A 20,629-nucleotide genomic window follows, 5' to 3' on the forward strand; every position below is an offset into this window, starting at 1 on the left:
GGCGCGCGCACATGCGTGGCAGAGCTGAGCCAGGGCCATAGCTCACCTGCCCATAGAGAGGGCTCTGCATGCCATCTCTGGCACATGCGCCATAGGTTCACCACCACGGGCCTAAAGGATGGAGAAAAATCACTGGCTGCTTGCAAGAATTAAAGCTGACCATAAACTGAGCTTTTCTTAGAACTTGGTGAAACAAACCTGACTTCATGTAGGCTTGTAAAATGTAAAGGGTTCGAATGAAACACGAAAGGGACTGGAACCCATTTTATCGAACAGCAGAAATTTATTCAAACAGAATGTTGAATGTTACCGTAACTGTTACTGTTTTTCTTACAAAAGGTGTTTTCTAAATCCTCCCTAATTCAGAGAAGGAAATTTTACTACCGGATCATACAGAAACACTAAGAGAGTTCAACTTTTAACACCTGTGCGTATAAACTCAGCACATTTTCAAGTAAAAACCTAAACCTACTTCCAAAATAGCTTAAATAGCAAAGTTACCCGAACCTCTATTTAAGAATTTCTGCAAAAAAATACTTCTTTAAAAATGGTCAGTAAATTAAATAATGAATAAAAAAAAAAAAACCCACATACATATATACAAATATACAGAGAACTCTCTTCTGTTATACCAGGCAACACGCCTGACTGATCCCAGGGTGATTAAACTCAAGTTGTTTTTGGCAAGTTCCGATTCTGGTGATCAAGAATTGTGCTGCAGTCGCCAAGGGGAGCAGCTCCAGTTCAAAACACAGAAGCCTCTAAAAAATTAAATCAAAAACCGACGCTCCTTGGTTCCCACAGATCCAGTTAGGAGACTAAGTAGTAGTTTGCATCTGACAGCAAGAAGAAATGTCGGACTTGTTTGGCATCTGCTGTAAAGCCTCCCTCTAATTCCTAAAATCTGGAGGACAAAGCTACCACTTGCTTCCTTTTGGAGGGGGTGATGACCAGTTTATCTCACTTCGTCTCCCCCATTTGACACCGATGGGCTAACTATGACCTACAATTTTCCCCAGGATACGCCCAGGGTGGTTCCGCCATCTTTTATGTCCTGCGTCTTTTGGCTGCGCTGGGACTGGAGGGGTTGCTGTTTGCATTTAAGACCTTCTCTGTGACTCTGTTCCGCTTCCTCTTATCTCCTCCTTCTTTGGATCCAGACTCTGAGGAACTCCTCTCCTTCTCTTTGCTGCTGGGTTTTTCGGTGGCCTTTGTCAGGCTCCCCAGAGAAGCATATACTGAAACACAATGATGAAAACCATGATTTAAGTCACATCTTCGTTCCCCCAAAAAGAGCAAGGCTGCAATGGATTTACCGTATATGCCGGCGTATAAGACGACCCGGCGTATAAGACGACCCCCCAACATTTCCACTCAAAATATAGTTTGTTATATACTCACCCCTCTTCCGCACGCCTTCCACTTTTGCACTTTTTTTTTTGAGGCACTTTTGTCTACCGTGGAAGCGAATCCCATGAAGCTGAAAGGAGCAGCCAGCCTTCTCCCAGCTCCCAAGGAAGCAGGCTCGCATCGCCGGGCTCCGCTGAGGTATCCGGCTGGGCTGTCAGGAGTTATTACCGCTGGCGCGGCTCGCACGGCTCCAGTCCGCGTTGCCTCGGGAAGGGAAAGGCAAAAAGGAAGAGCCGCGGCGGCGCTTTGCAATGGCAGCAGCGGCTCCTGGTTTTGCCTTTCCCTTCCCGAGGCAACGCGGACTGGAGCCGCGCGAGCTGCGCCAGCGGTAACAACTCCTGACAGCCCCAGCCGGATACCTCAGCGGAGCTCGGGCGGTGCGAGCCTCGCTTTCCTTGGGAGCTGGGAGAAGGCTGGCTGCTCCTTTCGGCTTTACGGGATTCGCTTCCACGGTGCGCAAAAGTGCCTCAGCCGTGGGCAGCCGCAGTGCTTCCCAATTACTATTTGCCGACGTATAAGACGACCCGGCATATAAGACGACCCCCCCAATTGGAGGCATCTTTTTCAGGGCAAAAAAGTCGTCTTATACGCCGGCAAATACGGTAGATGCATTTCTTTCCACGTGCGATTGTACTTTTGATAAGAAATATACATTAACAAAATCTATCTGTGGCTTAAAAGTGGGCCATTCTATCCACCATTTCAACCAATCAATCAGAATACAGCTGGAAGGGACCCTGGGGGGGGGGGGGTCTTCTAGTCCAACCCTATAGCAGGAGACCCTATAACAGTGATGGCGAACCTTTTTGTTGTGGTGTGCTGGCACTCACAATGCAATGCGCCCCGCCCCCCCGCGCATGCACACGCAACACCCCCACCCGTCCCCTTACCTGCACTGCGCATGCGCGTGGCCTCCCAGCTGATTTCCGGGGGCCAGTTGAGGCCGTTTTCGCCCTCCCGGAGGCTTGAGGGAAGCCTCTGCAGTCTCGGGAGGCTGAAAAACGGGCCGTCTGGAAATACCAGAAATACCGTCTGGAAGTGCCTGTTTTCAGCCTCCGGAGGGCCTCTGGAGCCTGAAAACGGGCCCGTTTTTTCAGGCTGCCGAGCTTTCCTTGAGCCTCCAGGAGGGCGAAAACGGCTTCAAACGGGCCGAAAATCAGCTGGGAGGTGCGCACACGCACAGGTAAATTTTGATGGGGCTCCGCGTGTCCGCACAAATGGCTCTGGGTGCCACCTATGGCACGTTTGCCATAAGTTCACCATCACGGCCCTATATCATTTCAAACAGGTGGATGTCCAGTCTCTTCTTAAAAACCTCCAGTGATGAAGACTCTACAACGTCTGAAGGGAAGCTGTTCCTCCGGTTAATTGTCCTCACTGTCAGTTCAGTTTCTCCTTAATTCCAGGTTGTTTCTCTCCTTGATCAATTTCCACCCATCTGATTTTATCCGATTCTTCATGGACCTAAATGGTCAGTTTTCTACTTAATAACTAGAAGTGGACCTCAAGATACAAATATAATGGAGCTGGCCGATTACGGTCGTATCTGGAAATGATTCGGAGAATGGTTCGATCATGTGACTGACCCAGTTTCACCACTTTGGTGGCAGTTGTTAAGCAAATCATCGTGGTCGTTAAGCAAACCAATGATGTGCCATGGACATGGCTTTTGCTGAAAACAGGGAATGCTGGTTTTCAGCAAAACCGCCCTAAAATGTGGCCATGACTGCAGGACATTGTCATAAATGCAGCCCTGCTGTTGAGTGTCTGATGTTTGGTCACATGACTTCCGAAGAAGACTGACCATTGGAACGTGGACTCTATAATGAGATCTCATGAATAAGAGTTTTGAGGAATTCTGGGAGTTGAAGTCCACATATCTTAAGTTCAACAGAATTAACAGAGTTGGAAGGGACTTTGGAGTTCAACCCACTGCTCATGCAGGACACCCTATATCAGGGGTCCCCAAACTTGGCAACTTTAAGACTGGTGGACTTCAACTCCCAGAATTCTCCAGCCTGCTATGCTGCCAGCTATGCTGCTAGGAGAATTCTGGGAGTTGAAGTCTACAAGTCTTAAAGTTGCCAAGTTTGGGGACCTCTGCCCTGTATCATTGCAGACAAATGGTTGTCTAATCTCTTGTTATGTTGCCAAGGTTGAAATGCATTGCAACATGCAGTTTCCCACCTCTTAACAATGCACGATCTCTTTCAACTCTTCTAAAACAGTTTACCTTCTAAAACAATGTTTTCATGGCCTGCACATGTGAGATCTAATAAGGGCCAATCCTTTTCTTACTGAAGACTTGTCTTTTACATATCAAAATACCTTCTTCGGCGGCTGAGTGCGCTTCCATCTCTTCTTTTATTTCTTCCTTCACATCGTCTTCAATCATCACTTTACCTATGTGAAGAATTGAGAAGCAGATCAGTGGGCAAATAGGGAATTTCAAGGTCTTTCTTCCTTCAGCTGATCTTGAGAAGGTCACCCAAGTGAGTTTTGGGGCAAAAGGATTTTTCACTGCCAGCTCCTGCTGCCACCAAATCATCTAAAAGTAGGATTTTTATTTTTTTTTGGAAGTACGGGTTAGGGAAAAAACCAAACCAAACTGACAGCCTCCAAAACAAAGAAGCAGGAAATGAGCAATAATTTCAGGGCAGCAAATGGTACAAAACATTATGCATATTTTTTTCAGTTTACATTCAACTGATACGGTCCTAAAACCTCTTTTGTTTGGAGCAAAAGAGAGGACATTCCTATTCCATCTCTAAAATGGATGACATCATGACTTAAATCCAAATTTTTATCATTTTGGCAAATTTCTCCGTGCTCTTGAAGTTGTTGCCTTTCCCCATTTCAACAGCTTTCAAAATATATTTTTCTATCCAAAAAGCATTGAAGGGAACATAGGATTCATTGTAATCAGTCCATTTCCACCAAAAATGAATAGCATCCTCTAAGATAGAGATTTGCTTTCTTCCTTCATGAAAACGTGAGCTATGCTCCGCTTTCAGGAAAGAATTTAGTAGCATTCCTTATAACCCCGGCATGGCCACTGCTAAAAATTCTGGCAACTGAAGTCCATCCATCTGGAAGGCTCCTCCAAACCTAGATCAGGTTTCCAAATTTTCTGGAAACAACATAGGTTTAGGAAGCCACTTCATCTTGGTTTGGAAGCTTTACCTGTGCTATCATTGGGATGCCAATTTGGAGGATAGCAGAAAACAGCTTCCAAAAGCAAGCTGCGGTATCCTTGTAAACCGGTGCTATTTTTGGATAACTTTCAAAAAGACATCACAGCTTGCTTTAAAAATTATGGTTGTAAGTTGAGGACTACCTCATGCCGAATTCTGGCCGTTTGAGGACTATATCAATATATCGTCTAGTGTAATGGCTTAGGCTGCAATTTTATACAGACTTTTACTATAAGATTTTGTTTGCAAGAAATGTACCATACATCCAAATGTCTCACCTTCTTTTACTTCTTGAATAATTTCTTCAGGGAGGATGAAGTTTTTTTCTGAGTTGGGGAAAGGAAGAATCTCAGACTCATGCTTAAAAAGAAAAACAAAATTAATTAAACTGATTATGCCAACCTTGAGTTTTTTTTCCAAATAAACATACACAAAATTTTGCAATTAGGGCTTAATATTTTGAAAGAGCTCCTATTTTGTTTCTAGCTCTTCCTTTTTTATTTTGTTTTTTTTTTCTGACCTCTAAACTCGTTTAGTACATAAGATCAACACTTCTCAGTAGTTGGTTTTTAAAGCTTGTATGTGTTGATGTTTGATGCAGCATTTACATTATTCTCTTATGTATTCGTTTTTATTTTATGACTGCACTGTATGCTACCATAAATCATGCTGTACAAAATTGAATTATTCTGCATGGTATTATTGTTGCTTATGATACTGAACATCAACAAGTAAGATTTCCTTTAAAAATGAAAATATACAATAAACAGCAATCGTTCCAATTTGTATATCTTTCTCACACATATAATCCCTAAATGGGTGCTACAGATATATGGCATGTGGACAAGAAAAGTATTAACTAGAACGAAAAGCATTGCCTTCTCAGATTAATTTTAGATCTTGTGATGTCTTTTCAGTTCTCAATTTCCGCACTTTTTTATCTGATCACAATATTACAATACCTACGGAGCTTTCTGCAGGCATAATATGGTATTCCAGGAAAGATATTTAATAACGGAGGACAAGATGAAAGGATAAATGGGTGCATGATATAAAACTTAACATTATATATTGTATCAACCCAAATCAATTCACTGTAGGATAAAGGTCTCTTTATTGAAGGTTGAGGCCATAATCTACCCTCTTTGTCCAATAACGGTGGAAAGACAGATGTTTTCCCAATCTAGTGACTAGCCCCAAGTGATCCAAAGGGAGGACTGCAATCTGGCTCTCCCCATCTGGAGTTCAACCCCTGAACTGCACTGGTTCTTACACCTGTGTTTAACATCTAGCACAAAGATGGCGAATCTATCGCACGCACCTCAAAAGGTGACATGTTTTGGGTGACACACCAGCGTTTACCAACACCCCATTATTCTTGAAAGTACATCCAGTTCTCTAGTGACTTTTGGAGGCTGGGCAAGAATGGGATCTGAACTTATTCAGCCTTCGGAGCTTCTGAAAATGAGTTTGTTTTACTAGTATTTCATTTTTGTAATTATTTGACATTTATTTACATAATATATAGCACCACACATATTTGGGCTGTAATTTTTTTAAAAAAATAATTGTTTTTCTTTCCTTGGACGGGTTATCATGTCAACAGAGTCAAGTTTGGCATTCTCTGAATTTTTGACACCCTGAGCCCAAAAGGTTCACCGTTACTGATTTTAGCATGTTATTTCCAAGAGGGTGCTCTGCACCCAACATGATTTCTTTGATATTATGATCAGCCTCAGGAGTCAGGAGTTCCAAAGACTGAAAAATAGCCCATGTGGAATCTTTTTGTCTGCACGCAACTGCAGCTCTGATGCAAAATGGAGCATGGAGGATAGAAAGGACCACCCAGCCATGGTTTCCCCTCTGAAAGGACAAACAATCAACATTTCTCCACCTGGCTTGGGTTGCAGAGCAGGCACTTTCTATGGCCAGCCCTCACTGCTGTAAGTCAGCAGAGGCACCGACCTATGTTGTTCACCTGTCAACACTTACCAGTGCCTGCATGTCATACATCGTGCTCAAGTGATCCCAGATAACTTTGGAAGAAATTTGCCTCCCAATATTCTGACTAAATTTATCTCGGATACAGATCATATGAAAATGGCGATTCACACCTGAAGGGGAAAGAAAGAGTGAGAACGGTGGACAGGGGGGATAAAAAGAAAAGCTAACACAAAAAGAATGACTTCTTTGTATCACACTTGACTTCTGATGGCTTATGCAGTGTTTATGAACCTTGACAACATATAAGAGGTGTGGATTTCAACTCCAGAATTCCCTACCCAGCATGGGGGAATTCTGGGAATTCAACACACATCTTAAAGTTGTCATGATTGAGAAATACTGATTTATTGGGCACATCTATGATTCTCTTTGGAAATGATATAGAAGCAGTTTAATTTAAAAAACAACAACAACCAGTCTAGTCTGCATGTTTGGCATTCCTTGGAAGTCTCTAATTCAGGTAGTCCTCAAATTACGACCACAATCGAACCCAAAATTTCTGTTGCTAGGCAAGGCGATTAAGTGACTTTTGCCCCATTTTACAACATTTCTTGCCAGAGATAAGTTAATTGCTGCAGTAATTATATTAGTAATATGGTTATTAAGTGAATCTGACTTCCCCTTTGACTTTGCTTGTCAGAAAATGGCAAAAGGGATCACATGACACCAGAACATTGCAACCATAATAAATACAAGTCAGTTGCCAAGCATCTGAATTTTGATCACGTGACCATGGGGGGAGGGGGGGGAGAATGCTGCAAAAGTCATAAATATGAAAAATTATCATGTCAATGGTCACAAGCTGTTGTTAAGTTTAAATGGTCACTAAATGAACCAGTTGTATTTATAAAGTAACTTGTGGCCTCAGCAGGTTTAACTTCCAATTCCAGGCAAGGTGCCTGCTGAGGCCACAAGTTATTTCATAAATGCTGCAGTACAAACCCCCCCTCCCCCAAGATATCTAGTTTAAAAATTTACAACTCCACAGTGGATCTAGAATACAATTGGTCAAATAGATTACACCACATAGATTTGGCTGCAGGGAGTAAGAGGTGCACTGGGGAGAGTTAAGCTGGGAAACTTTTGCAAAAATGGCATGCTTTATCCATCAAGGACAAGTGGGTATGTTGGGCCAATGAGGGTTAACAAAATCCAACCATTTTTGCCTCTGTGAACTTATTCACAAAGTACCAGATCACACTACTTATGTCAAACTTAATATGGAGACAGAGAAAAAAATTCTCCAGGTTGTAATCAAGGAAAGCAAAACCTGATGGGAGAAAAAAAAACCATGCACAAATAATTTAGATTCCAAGGTCTTCTTGGCCAAAGTTCTACTCTCTTGTAAAGAGCCAATATACAATCAAGACAGAATAAAGGGCAACTACATCAAATGACCCAAATTCAACCTGATTCTGCTTGCAAGAATTAGCACTATTTTGCGGTTTGTGAATTTTTGAGGGAACAGGTCTAGTTTCAAATATATATATTTTTTACTATAAAAAGAAAGAGCAACAATTTCAATGTCTGGATAAACAGTGTGTTGTCAGGTTACAGTTAGTTTGAGCAATACTACTACTACTACTACTAATGTTCATTAGTAGTGATCATATAATAACAGTATTTTCTCAACATAATATTAATGGAACAGATCTAGTTTCAAGCTCCTGGTCTGTTTTCATAAAAATGAGGGCTCCAATCTCCAACACTTTCCATTATTATTGACTTTCCTCTCAATTTAATCTAAAAAAGAGAAGCTTCTTCTACCGGAGCTCCATTTTTGAGGGAGTCTCCTGAAGTGAGCTTGGGCCTGGGATCTCCTGGTGGTCTCCCATCCAACAATAACCAATAATAATCAGAACCAGCTCAGCTACTTCAGGTTTCAAAGACAGCTGGCACCCTGGAATTTATCCCGGAATGGGGCGTGCATAAGCGCACCAACGTGCCTACCGTCCCTGTCCTATTGTTTCTCCTATTCTTTTATTTTTCTTATATGTAACCATTTCATGTATTCACAACTATGTATACATTTATACTTATTATCTTGTAAACAATTGGCAAATCAAATAAATAAAATAAATAAATAAATACCCCTTTTTTCACCCCTACAGCCTGAGAAATTAAATCCTTCTGCGCTCCAGCCCTAAAAGGCCGCGATAACGGCAATCCAAGTGAAACTAAGCCAGTTTGGAAACGAAGTGCCGGGCGGAAAGTAGCCGGCCCAGACCCCGCGCTGCCGTTAAGAATCCCGCCCGCCTTCTCGCGCCTCGCCTCGGTTGGCGCCGCTACGCGAGGCCGAGGCTCGACCCGCGGCCTGCTTTTATCACTCCCCCCCAAAAAAAAAAAAAAAAAGCACTCACCGACGGGCTTGTGGCCCAGCATGGCGTGGAAGAGGCACACCTCCACTTCGGGGCTCCACACCACCGGCACGGGCAGCAGCGGCGGCGGAGGCGGCGGCGGAGGAGCCGCCGATGTGGCTGACATCGCGGCCGAAGCGATAGAGGCCGCCGCAGCCGCCGCGTCCTCCGACGACGCTTGAGACCCGGGCTCCATCGCGGGCGGAGCAGGCCCAGGGCCCAGGCCAGAGCAGGGGGGCTTCACCTCCGCTGCCCCAGCCGAGCTCTCCGCTTCGCCCATGGCCGCCGCCGAGGCCCGTGCGGACGCCCAGCGCCCCCTGGCGTCCGTGCGGGGCTCCAGTATCAATGGCTGAGGATCCGCTCTTAGCATCTCAGCTGCCCCTAAAGTGCTTTTTCCCCCCTCAAGAGGCAACAGGACTTTCTGGTGTGAGAAGCCAACACTCCCCCTCCAGTCCTAGAAGAAGTATTTTGAGGAATATTTAAAAAAGGCAGGACAAAATATTTTCCTTAAAAGGGAGATAAAAAATCTTAAGGGAGACAGAACTTCAGAGCTCCTGCTCCCAAGCAGATGCTGAGTTCTGGAGCTTTGAGTTTCTGTCTCCCTTAAGATTTTTTTTTTTTTTAATTTCTCTTTTAGGGGAAATATTTTATCCTGCCTTTTTTTAAAAAAAATATTCCTCAAAATATTTCATTCTTCAAGGAGGGGTGTATGGGTTGGCTTCCCACACTGTTTTTTTCTTTGAAGATGTTTTGCTTCTCATCCAAGAAGCTTCTTCAGCTCTGACTGGATGGTGGGGAATGGAAGGATTTGTATTCCTTGCAGACAGCTGGTCATTTGCATCTTTTTTAGAGAGCCATTGAGGCCACTTGGAGGCTTATCTGTGTCCTCAGGGTCACCTGAGTACAGGTAGTACTTGGGTTACGGCCACAACTGAGCCCAAAATGTATGTTGCTAAATGAAACATTTGTTTAGTGAATTTTACCTCACTTTACGACATTTCCATAGTTGTTAAGTGAATCATTGCAGTTGTTAAGTGAGTCTGGCTTCCCCATTGGCTTTGCCTGTCAAAAGGATGCAAAAAGGGATCACATGACCCTGGGACATTGCAACCGTTATAAGTATGAACCAGTTGCCAAGCATCTCAATTTTGATCATGTGATCATGGGGATGCTACCCTGGTGTGAAAAACTGTCATAAATCCTGTTTTTCAGTGCCGTTGTAAGTTCGAACAGTCACTAAATGAACTGTTATAAGTCGAGGACTACCTGTAGTGCAAATGGTGTGGAGCCTTCCTGGAACTGCTGAAAAGACCGTGTTTTAGACTGGAGATAGATGATGTATCCCTCCCCCTCTGTTGAGGTAGGGCTGTTCAGTTTTGAGATAGATGGCCTCTTTGACCCCTCTTTCAAACCAGTGGTCCTCTCTGTCCAAAATGTGGTCTTTGCTGTCTTCAAAAGAGTGGCCGTTGTCTTTTAAATGCAGGTGAACGTTGAAAATAAATTTAAAATAATTTATCTAAACAGAAACTATTACCATTATAGGGCAGGTTTTAAGGTTTAATTACTGGATTGGACAGCCATTTGTCCAGAACGGTATGTGAAGGAGTACTTGAGATGGGTGTGTGTGTGTGTGTTATTGCAGCAAACATTGTGAAGATGTCCTAATGGAAGGTGACAGTATTGGTTCATCACACAATCAGCCAGATGTTCAGACTGGATTTGGCATTTTTTATCCAGTTACTGAGTTCAAGGACCTGGGATAGGCAGATGTTGATGCTTGATGGTGTTAAAGGTATCATCCCAGGAAGTAAACTGTTCCAAGTGAGACTGCTTTTTTCAGTTGACTGAAGTATTGTTATTATTAATTCCAGAATAACAATAATGTTATCTTCCATTATGATTAGATGTGGGGTCAATTAGATTAGACAGATTTCCATAGCTGGAATATTTACAGTATTTATTTAATACAACATTTTTGTTAAATATGGATGGGAATAACTCTTGTTATACCTGAGAGGTAAGGCAAGGAAAACCTATTAGTTCTTTCTTTATTTGTCAGCATCCAACCGGGGTGGATTTTTATCTTTAAAGTTACTCCTATTTGATATTTTTTTCTTTTTCCATTTTTTGTACACAAGCCTTTTTTTCTTCCTTTCACTATTAGTGTTGGATGTTCGTTTTTCTCTTTTTTTCTGTTTTACATTTTATTTTTGTTGATTAAAAACAATACGTTAAAAACATTGCTATCTTCCACATTTATATGGAGGTATTCTGATACAGAAGCCTAAATTAATTCTTCATTTAGAATGTTGGAAGTTTGATTTGATTTGTTTTGCAAAGTTTATAAAACCACCCCAAGTTTTCTTTCCAGGCCAAAGTATGTACTATAAGTGTTTATAATGCAAGTTGAGTGGATCTAATCCATGAAACATCCCTATTATTTCATTTTGGTTTAGATTTATAACGGTGGAACAGCATCTATCTTATTGTGGAGATTAACTGTTCCTGTAGTTTGTTATAAATTCAAAATCTTAATCCCCCAGTTGACATTAAACTAAATAACAATACTTTATACACTATTACCAGAGATACCAAATTTCAGGGCAGTAAAATGAACTTATTAAGTAAAAAGGAAAAGGGAAAGAATATTGGCAAAACCATCCCTTTGTATCGGAAAGTGAATTAAACCTTAAAACCTGCCCTATTATGGTGACAGCTTCTGTTTAAATAAATTATTTTATTTATTGGAGCCTTGGATGAATTAGGAAAATGAAAGTAATTGCCAGGTAAAAGACACCTAAGCAAAAATCTTTTCCTTTCCATCTGCCATTCATCATCTTTTCGATGTTGAAAACTTTTGAAAGTTAAGAAAACATATTGGCTAAATAGAATAGAATAGGATTTTTATTGGCCAAGTGTGATTGGACACACAAGGAATTTGTCTTTGTGCAAATGCTTTCAGTGTACATAAAAGAAAAGATAAATTCGTCAAGAATCATAAGGTATGACATTTAATAGTCATAGGGTACAATAAGCAATCAAATCATACTAGAAAACAGTCAATATAAATCGTAAGGATACAAGCGACAAAGTTACAGTCATACAGTCACAAGTGGGAGAGGATGGGTGATAAGGAGTGATGAGAAGATTAATAGTAATAGTAGTGCAGACTTTGTAAATAGTTGGACAGTGTTGAGGGAATTATTTGTTTAGCAGAGTGATGACGTTTGAGGAAAAACTGTCCTTGTGTCTAGTTGTTCTGGTGTGCAGTGCTCTATAGCATCGTTTTGAGGGAAGGAGTTGAAACAGTTTATGTCCGGGATGTAAGGGGTCTGTAAATATTTTCACAGCCCTCTTTTTGACTCGTGCAGTATACAGGTCCTTGATTGAAGGCAGGTGGGTAGCAATTGTTTTTTCTGCAGTCCTAATTATCCTCTGAAGTCTGTGTCTGTCCTGTTGGGTTGCAGAGCCAAACCAGACAGTTATAGAGGTGCAGATGACAAACTCAATAATACCTCTGTAAAGCTGTATCAGCAGCTCCTTGGGCAGTTTGAGCTTTCTGAGTTGGTGCAGAAAGAACATTCTTTGTTGTGCTTTTTCGATGACGTTTTTGATGTTAGGTGTCCATTTTAGGTCATGTGATATAGTAGAACCTAGAAATTTGAAGGTCTCTACTGTTGATACTGTGTTGTCTAGTATTGTAAGAGGTGGTAGTATGGGAGGGTTTCTTCTAAAGTCTACCACCATTTCTATGGTTTTGAGTGTGTTCAGTTCCAGATTGTTCCGGTTACACCACGAGGCAAGTTATTTATTTATTTATTTATTTTATTTATTTATTTGATTTGCCAATTGTTTACAAGATAATAAGTATAAGTGTATACATAGTTGTGAATACATGAAATGGGTACATATAAGAAAAATAAAAGAATAAGAGAAACAATAGGACAGGGACGGTAGGCACGATGGTGCGCTTATGCACGCCCCTACAGACCTCTTAGGAAAGGGGTGAGGTCAATAGTAGACAGTCTAAGGTTAAAGTTTTTGGGGTTTGGGGAAGAAACTACAGAGTCGGGTAGAGTATTCCAGACATTGACCACTCTATTGCTGAAGTCGTATTTCCTGCAATCAAGTTTGGTGCGGTTTACTTTGAGTTTGTATCTATTGTGTGCTCTGTGTTGTTATGGTTGAAGCTGAAGTATTCATTGACAGGTAGGACATTGCAATGTATGATTTTATATACCATGCTTAAGTCAGACCGAAGACGGCGTAATTCAAGGTTTTCTAGTTTTAGAATTTCAAGTCTGGTGGCATAAGGTATTCTACAACGAGTAGAAGAGTGGAGAACTCTTCTTGTGAAATATTTCTGGACTTTCTCAATTGTGCTAATATCAGATACGTAATGAGGGTTCCAGACTGATGAACTGTATTCGAGTATTGGTCTAGCAAATGTTTTGTATGCTCTGGTTAGTAGTGTGATATTACCAGAGAAAAACTTCGTAGGATTAGGTTAACAACTCTTAATGCCTTTTTGGCTATGTAGTTGCAGTGGGCTCTAGCACTTAGATCATTAGAGGTGAGTATTCCAAGGTCCTTTACAGAGCTTGGGTCATCAACAATATACAACAATATACAACAATATACAACCTCCTGTCTATGTGCGGATTTGTCGTTTGTCTTGGATGAGACCAATCACTGTTGTGTCATCTGCAAACTTCAGTATTTTAACAGATGGATCCTTTGAGATGCAGTCATTGGTATATAGGGAGAAGAGAAGTGGAGAAAGCGCATAGCCTTGGGGGGCTCCTGTGCTAATTGTACAGGTATCAGGTGTGATTCTGCCTAGCTTTACCTGCTGCTTCCTGTCTGTTAGAAATAGCTACAGGTAGTCTTCAATTTACAACTATTCATTTAGTGACCGTTCAAAGTTACAATGGCACTGAAAAAAGTGACTTATGATATACCACCATTGCAGCACTTCTGTGGTCATGTGATCAAACTTCAGACCCTTGGCAAGTGGTTCATCGTTACGATCATTGCAGTGTCCTGGGGTACAATCCCCTTTTGCGACCTTCTGACAAGCAAAGTCAATGGGGAAGTCCAGATTCGCTTAACATCGTGTTCCTAACTTAACAACTACAGCGATTCACTTAACAACCGTGGCAAGCAAGGTCATAAAATGGAGCACGGTTCACGTAACAGTGTTGCTTAGCAATGGCTGCCTTGCTTCCCTATTGACTTTGCTTGTCAGATGGTCACAAAAGGGCAAGGGTCTTCAAACTTGGCAGCTTTAAGACTTGTGGACTTCAACTCCCAGAATTCCCGAGCTAACATGACTGGAGGAGCAATACTGGGAGTTGAAGTCCACAAGTCTTAAAGCTGTCAAGTTTGAAGACTCCCTGAAAAAGGGGATTGCATGACTCTGGGACACTGCAACGGAGAAATATTCTAGAGAATAGGTGCGAACCTGTAGAATCCCACCCCTGGCTGTCTTTCACCTTCCCCAGGGTCTGGAGGCTTCCCTTGGGCCTCTGGGAGGCCGAAAATGGCCTCCCCCAGGCTCCGGAGGGCCTCTGGAAGCCAGAAACAGTCCCATTTCTGGAACTTCCAGAACTTCCAGTTCAGCCCATTTTTCACCCTCCCCGAGCCTCTGCAGGGACCCTGCACTTAGCTGCATCCAAAACGGGCCCCGTGGAGACTCCTGGGAGGGGAGGGGCAGGGTGGATGGGGCCAGACGGTCAGTTCAAGATGTAAATGCAACATCCAATTCACCTGAACTGGTCCAAACTGGTAGAATCCCACCCCTGTGTAGGATTCTATATAGCAGGTGTTGGCAACTTTAAGAGTTGTAGATTCAACTCCCAGAATTCCTCAGCCAGCTTTGCTGGCTGAGGAATTCTGGGAGTTGAAGTCCACAACTCTTAAAGTTGCCAAGGTTGGACACCCCTGCTATATAGTATATCCTATATGTAGGATTAGCTTGGGTACACATAACTGTGACTTCGCATCAATGAACCTACTCTTTTTTTAACAACTGCATTAAGAAAAACATTAAACCAACCCATAAAAACCGATACTTTGATCAACAAACATGATTACATTGCATAATTTTATTCAATTGTTCTTTTTAACAAGGTAAGGCAATCAATAGTGAGGTCAGAAGCAGAAGTTAGAATAATGACAATCCCTGTTCAGACTCAGGCTGGTACAGCATCTTAAAAGCGTACGTAATAAAGAAGCAACATTGAAGTGGACATTTGAAAGCGAAAATCACAATATCTTAAATTTTCAGCCTTTATTGGATCAAAAGATGGGACTGTAATTCACACTTTCAGTAGAGACTTTTTTTTTTTAAGAAAGAAGAAATAGGAACAAAACGGAGTACACAACTCAACTCTACAGGGAGTTTATTATATTACTGTCAAGAAATGCAATCATCGAGAGAGTCCATAGCATGATATATATCCTGATTTAAATATGGCAAGGAACAAGCTGTCTGCTAATGAAAATGATGAGAACATTAAAAATGTTCTGGACTTTATTGTAGAGGGAAAAATGATAGACTAAGCAGCTTTTTTTTTAAAAAAACAAAAAGTATAATTCAATCTTTACAGTTCTTCTTTTTTTAAAAAAATACATCTCAAATAGAAGACTAGACCAGTCCATTTACTTAAGAACAGATTTATTGGTATCTTTAAAAGAATATATATTTTGAATTGTCAGAGCAATTTGGCAGTAAGTAATCGTCAAGGCAGGTAGCACTGATTAGAAATTCTGGAATACAGGCCAGCCAAGGGTCAGGGGAACCAGAAATAGGAAATGAGCAAGCGATTAAAGCAAGACTTATGTTTGTTTAATAAATATAGCAATGCTTCTCAACAATAGTAACGTGAAGATGTGTGGGCTTTGACTCCCAGAATTCCTCGGCCAGATAGTATAGGTTGGAGAATGACAGGCAAAACTGGGGTGGGCAGAATTAAGTATGTCATCAGCTTAGAGTCATTACATAGCCACAAGGGCTCTGAGTTCAACCCCTCCTGAATTTCATTGAGCCTTATCGAGTACCAATTTAGTGCTGAACTTTAACTGTCCAGATTAATGTCAGGCACAAAGAATTAGGACCATTTGTAAAGTTGCAGTATAGAAGATTTATTCAAGTTTGAATCTGATCAACTAAGTTCAACACTAAATAAACTAAAGTTCAACACTCTTCAACATCTTCATCAATGACTTGGACAAGGGGATAGATGGGGGAACACATCAAATTTGCAGATGACACCAAGCTGGCAGGAATAGCCAACACTCCAGAAGATGGGCTTAAGAAGGATCTTGATAGACTTGAACATTGGGCGCTATTTAACAAAATGAAATTCAGTGGTGAAAAAAGTAAGGTTCTACATTTAGGCAAGAAAAATCAAATGCACAGGTACAATATATGTAGTACCTTGCTCAATAGTAGTAACTGTGAGAGGGATCTTGGAATCCTAGTGGACAACCACACCCCCCACCCTCCCACTAAGCGTGCAGCATCTACCGGCACCATAAAGATCGTGGAGAAGCGAAAGATAAAGATCAAGCCAGCCCGGAGACAGCCCAGAGGCGCAAAGGAACAAAGCAAGAACAAAGGCAAGCGGGCGAAGGCCGGGAGTGGAGGGGGGGACGCCATTTTAACCGGGACAAGCCTCCCAGAACATTGTGTTACAACCTTTTTTCTGTTTACAGAGTAATAGCGATCTGCTATTACAAAGAGCAATAAATTCCTCTCATTCAGTCAACTACAGCTGCTAGTAAAACAATTAACCCTTTCCTTGCAGACTCTTAGACTCCTAATACTACCTCATTACCTCAAAACTTACAACTTTTCTACCTCATCACCTATATCAACGATTAGATAATCAATTTCTATAAAATATTTTATTAATGGTTTTATTAATTTATTGTTTTTAATTGATTAGTGTGATTAGAGTGTTTAGTGCAAACAGTGTGATTACTGACTAGATTAAAATATCAAAATTCATGTAATTTAATTGAATAGTAAAATCAATGATTTAGTGAATTTAAATGAACAGTGTGATTAATGATTAGTGTAATTAATTGATTAGTGATTAGAGTAATTAATTGATCAGGCTGATTGTTGCTCAGGAATATTATCTGACTTGAGAGATTACTACAATTGATTGTTTGATATTGTTTGATGTAATATTGGCTATATAGATTACCCAAAATTGTTCCTTTAATTAATTCAATCAACGTACTATTTTACCAATCCTACCATGCCAAAAAGTAAATCCTACGTCAAACCACAACCTAAAGAGAAGATAATCCCCACCAATGAACCACAAGACTCCTGCACATGCCTTAAATGCTACAAAAATCTAAAGGATAATAAATACTCCATCATATGTTCTCTGTGTAAAAAATACACTCATCATGACTGCTTGGGATTACCTGAGCAAATAATTAAATACCTAGAATCATCCAATGAGTATCCATATTTCTGCAAATCATGCATACCCAAACTGGATCTGTCTGAAAGAGATGATACCATCGAAACCATTGAAACATCCCCAATCATTGAAACCATTAAAACATCCCTCAACACCATAGTAGCATCCCTGGACGCCGTAAAAGAAAGAATAACCAACCTTGAAAAAAAAGACACAACGCAAAAACCTGAACATCAAATAGCTACAAACCACATCTCCACCCATCAACCACAATCCAATCCAAAACCCAATCCACAAATAAACACAACCCAGACAAATATTGATATCCCAATCCTCATCAGAGAAGCTGTTGAGCGTGAACGGAAACGTCCAAACACCATCTTATTTGGACTAGAAGACATCAATGTCAATGATGACATCACAACTGTCCAAACATCATCAGAGATTATCAAGCATCAACCATCTCCGCTGATGAAATACTTGACATTTCCGCATCGACCGAGAGCTCAAAAATAGAGACGGCTCTGTGGCCCCACGCTTGTGCAGGGTCATTTGCAAAAACGAATCAAGCAAACGTAAATTCATTTATACTATAAACTCACTCGCCAAAACCAACACCAACCACAAGAACCTCCGTTGCCGCCCTGACCTAACCATACAGCAACGTGCCCGCTCCCGTGTACTCCGCATCGAACTCAAAAACCGTCTAGACAATGGAGAGAAGGACCTGTACATTGACTACCATGCTGACTGTATCAAAAGTAAGCCACGCAACCCAATTCTCAACTTTTACCCTCAACCACAACCCTATCTCAACCCATCCACCATCACCCAAGACTAGGCACGCGCGCCCCCAACTACCTCAATTCTAACTACTGCCGGACTTAAATGCAAACTACTCAATACAAGAAGCCTCGTGAATAAAATACCTGAATTTCTCATCCTCCTTAATACGGCTAACTTCGACATTATATTTGTCTGTGAAACATGGCTCAATGCATCTCTCCCGACTCCATTACCACAGTAAGAGACTATCATGTTTACCGATCAGATCGTGAAAATCGTCGAGGAGGTGGTGTTGCTATATTCTATAAAAATCCTTACATCTAAAAATATCCAAGTTACCCAGGAGCTTGCCCTTCCTGAAACCATCATCTGTGAACTATCCTTAAATATCACAATTCGATTCTTACTATGTTACAGAGCACCTGATTATGACATCGAACATGTAAACAAGCTAAATACATTACTAACATGGGCTACATCCTGCCCATACCCTTTTATCTTTCTTGGAGATTTCAATCTACCTCATATTGACTGGACCCTAAATAATTGTACAACTGAAATCATACACACAACCTTCTACAATGCTATTACAAATCTGGGACTGGAACAACTAGTAACCAACAACACTAGACTAAACAACTGCCTCGATCTCATCTTCTGCAATAGTTTGAATTTAATTTACGGAATACAAACTAAAGAACCCTTTTCCAGCAGTGACCACAATATGATTGACTTTTGTCTCAACATACGTCCACACAAAAATCACCTCAATGATGTAATCCCCAATTATAACTTCAAAAAGGCAACTATGATCTTATAGACAACGACCTCTCATCCCTTGATTGGCAATCTCTATTCTCTGGATGCAATACCGTTGAAGACCATTACAACATATTCTTACTTGAAATCAAAAGAGTCATCATACTATATGTTCCAACAACAACTCCCAAAACAAAACAAAAAAAGAAGATTACCCATATCAATAAGGAAACTTCAATCCAAAAAGAGATCACTCTGGCGGAAAAACAAATCTGGTCACGTTGCCAATTTCAAAAACCGATACAAAAACTTATGCCACCAGATAAAGACCGAATGCACCAATTATCACATTAAACAAGAAGAAAACCTTCTAAGCACCAATTCCACCCGTGCTTTTTACAATTTTGTAAACAACAAACTAAAGACTCAAGGTCCATCCCTCCCTTGATAGGACCTGATGGTAAAGACTGCAACGACGACACCATTAAAGCCAACATCTTTAACACATTCTTCGGCTCAGTATTTGTAAACAGCAATGGATCTTGCCCAGTATTTCCTAACCGTACCACAGATAACAACAATGACCTAATACATATCGATTTCACAGAAGACAATGTTGAAAAATCATTACGCAATCTAAAACCATCCCTATCTATTGGACCGGATGGAATATGTGCCTACTTCTTAAGAAAGCTATCCACTGCCATAGCCAAACCTCTAAGCATAATCTTTGAAAAATCTTTCAGGACCAGCTCCTTGCCTAACCTATGGTCACAAGCCACAGTCATCCCCATCTTCAAAAAGGGAGACCCAAGCCTAGTTGAAAATTACAGACCAATCTCCTTATGCTGCGTCACCTGCAAAGTCATGGAATCAATTATTAACCAATCCATCATCCTCCACTTAGAGACAAACAACCTACTCTCCAATAAACAATTTGGTTTCAGAAAAAAACTATCCTGTAATCTGCAACTCTTACACTGCAAAAACATATGGATGACACAACTCGACCAGGGCAAAGCAATAGACGCAATCTACATAGACTTCTGTAAAGCCTTTGATTCAGTGGTACACGACAAACTACTCCTAAAAATAAAATCCTATGGTATATCTGGACAACTGAATAACTGGATAGAAGCATTCCTATCAAACAGACAACAAATGGTCAAAATCGGGAGAGTCCTATCAAATCCAGTACCTGTCAATAGTGGTGTCCCTCAGGGCAGTGTTCTAGGACCAACTCTCTTCATACTCTACATAAACGACCTCTGTGATCATATTAAGAGCAATTGCGTTCTCTTCGCTGATGATGTAAAGCTGTTCAATACTACAGACAATACTGCTACCCTACAAAAGATCTTGACTATGTATCCGAATGGTCAAACAAATGGCAACTTCAAATCTCAACAAATAAATGCTCTGTCTTACATATTGGCAAAAAAATCAGAAAATAAAATACAAGCTGAATAGTCAAGACCTTGTTGATGTCCCAAGCTCTGTAAAGGACCTTGGAATACTCACCTCTAATGATCTGAGTGCTAGAGCCCACTGCAACTACATAGCCAAAAGGCATTAAGAGTTGTTAACCTAATCCTACGTAGCTTTTTCTCTGGCAATATCACACTACTAACCAGAGCATACAAAACATTTGCTAGACCAATACTCGAATACAGTT

The 20,629-nt window shown here is 41.1% G+C and overlaps 1 protein-coding gene across 1 annotated transcript; it reads right to left on the reverse strand.

Moving 5' to 3' along the window:
• Positions 1-263: 263 nt before the first annotated feature.
• MRGBP (MRG domain binding protein) lies at positions 264-9,388 on the reverse strand. The gene is made up of 5 exons (XM_087959195.1): positions 8,969-9,388; positions 6,597-6,718; positions 4,883-4,964; positions 3,739-3,813; positions 264-1,238 (listed from the first exon to the last, which is right to left on the reverse strand). Exons 1-5 carry the CDS (start codon positions 9,333-9,335, stop codon positions 1,048-1,050), a joined length of 837 nt encoding a protein of 278 aa, XP_087815321.1. The 5' UTR covers positions 9,336-9,388; the 3' UTR covers positions 264-1,047.
• Between the last annotated feature and the right edge of the window lie 11,241 nt (positions 9,389-20,629).

This window comes from Notechis scutatus, chromosome 3 (assembly GCF_049901735.1).
Source record: "Notechis scutatus isolate UNSWTSFEM ecotype Mainland chromosome 3, rNotScu1.2, whole genome shotgun sequence".
Taxonomy (NCBI): domain Eukaryota; kingdom Metazoa; phylum Chordata; class Lepidosauria; order Squamata; family Elapidae; genus Notechis; species Notechis scutatus.

Excerpts from the sequence above, each read along its gene's own strand:
- MRGBP (XM_087959195.1), bottom strand. The coding sequence starts at position 9,335 with ATGCTAAGAGCGGATCCTCAGCCATTGATACTGGAGCCCCGCACGGAC. Across the intron at positions 6,719-8,968 it reads GCTGGGCCACAAGCCCGTCG|GTGTGAATCGCCATTTTCAT; the intron begins GTGAGTGCTTTT and ends TTTCCCCTTCAG. Across the intron at positions 3,814-4,882 it reads TATTCAAGAAGTAAAAGAAG|GTAAAGTGATGATTGAAGAC; the intron begins GTGAGACATTTG and ends TTCTTCACATAG.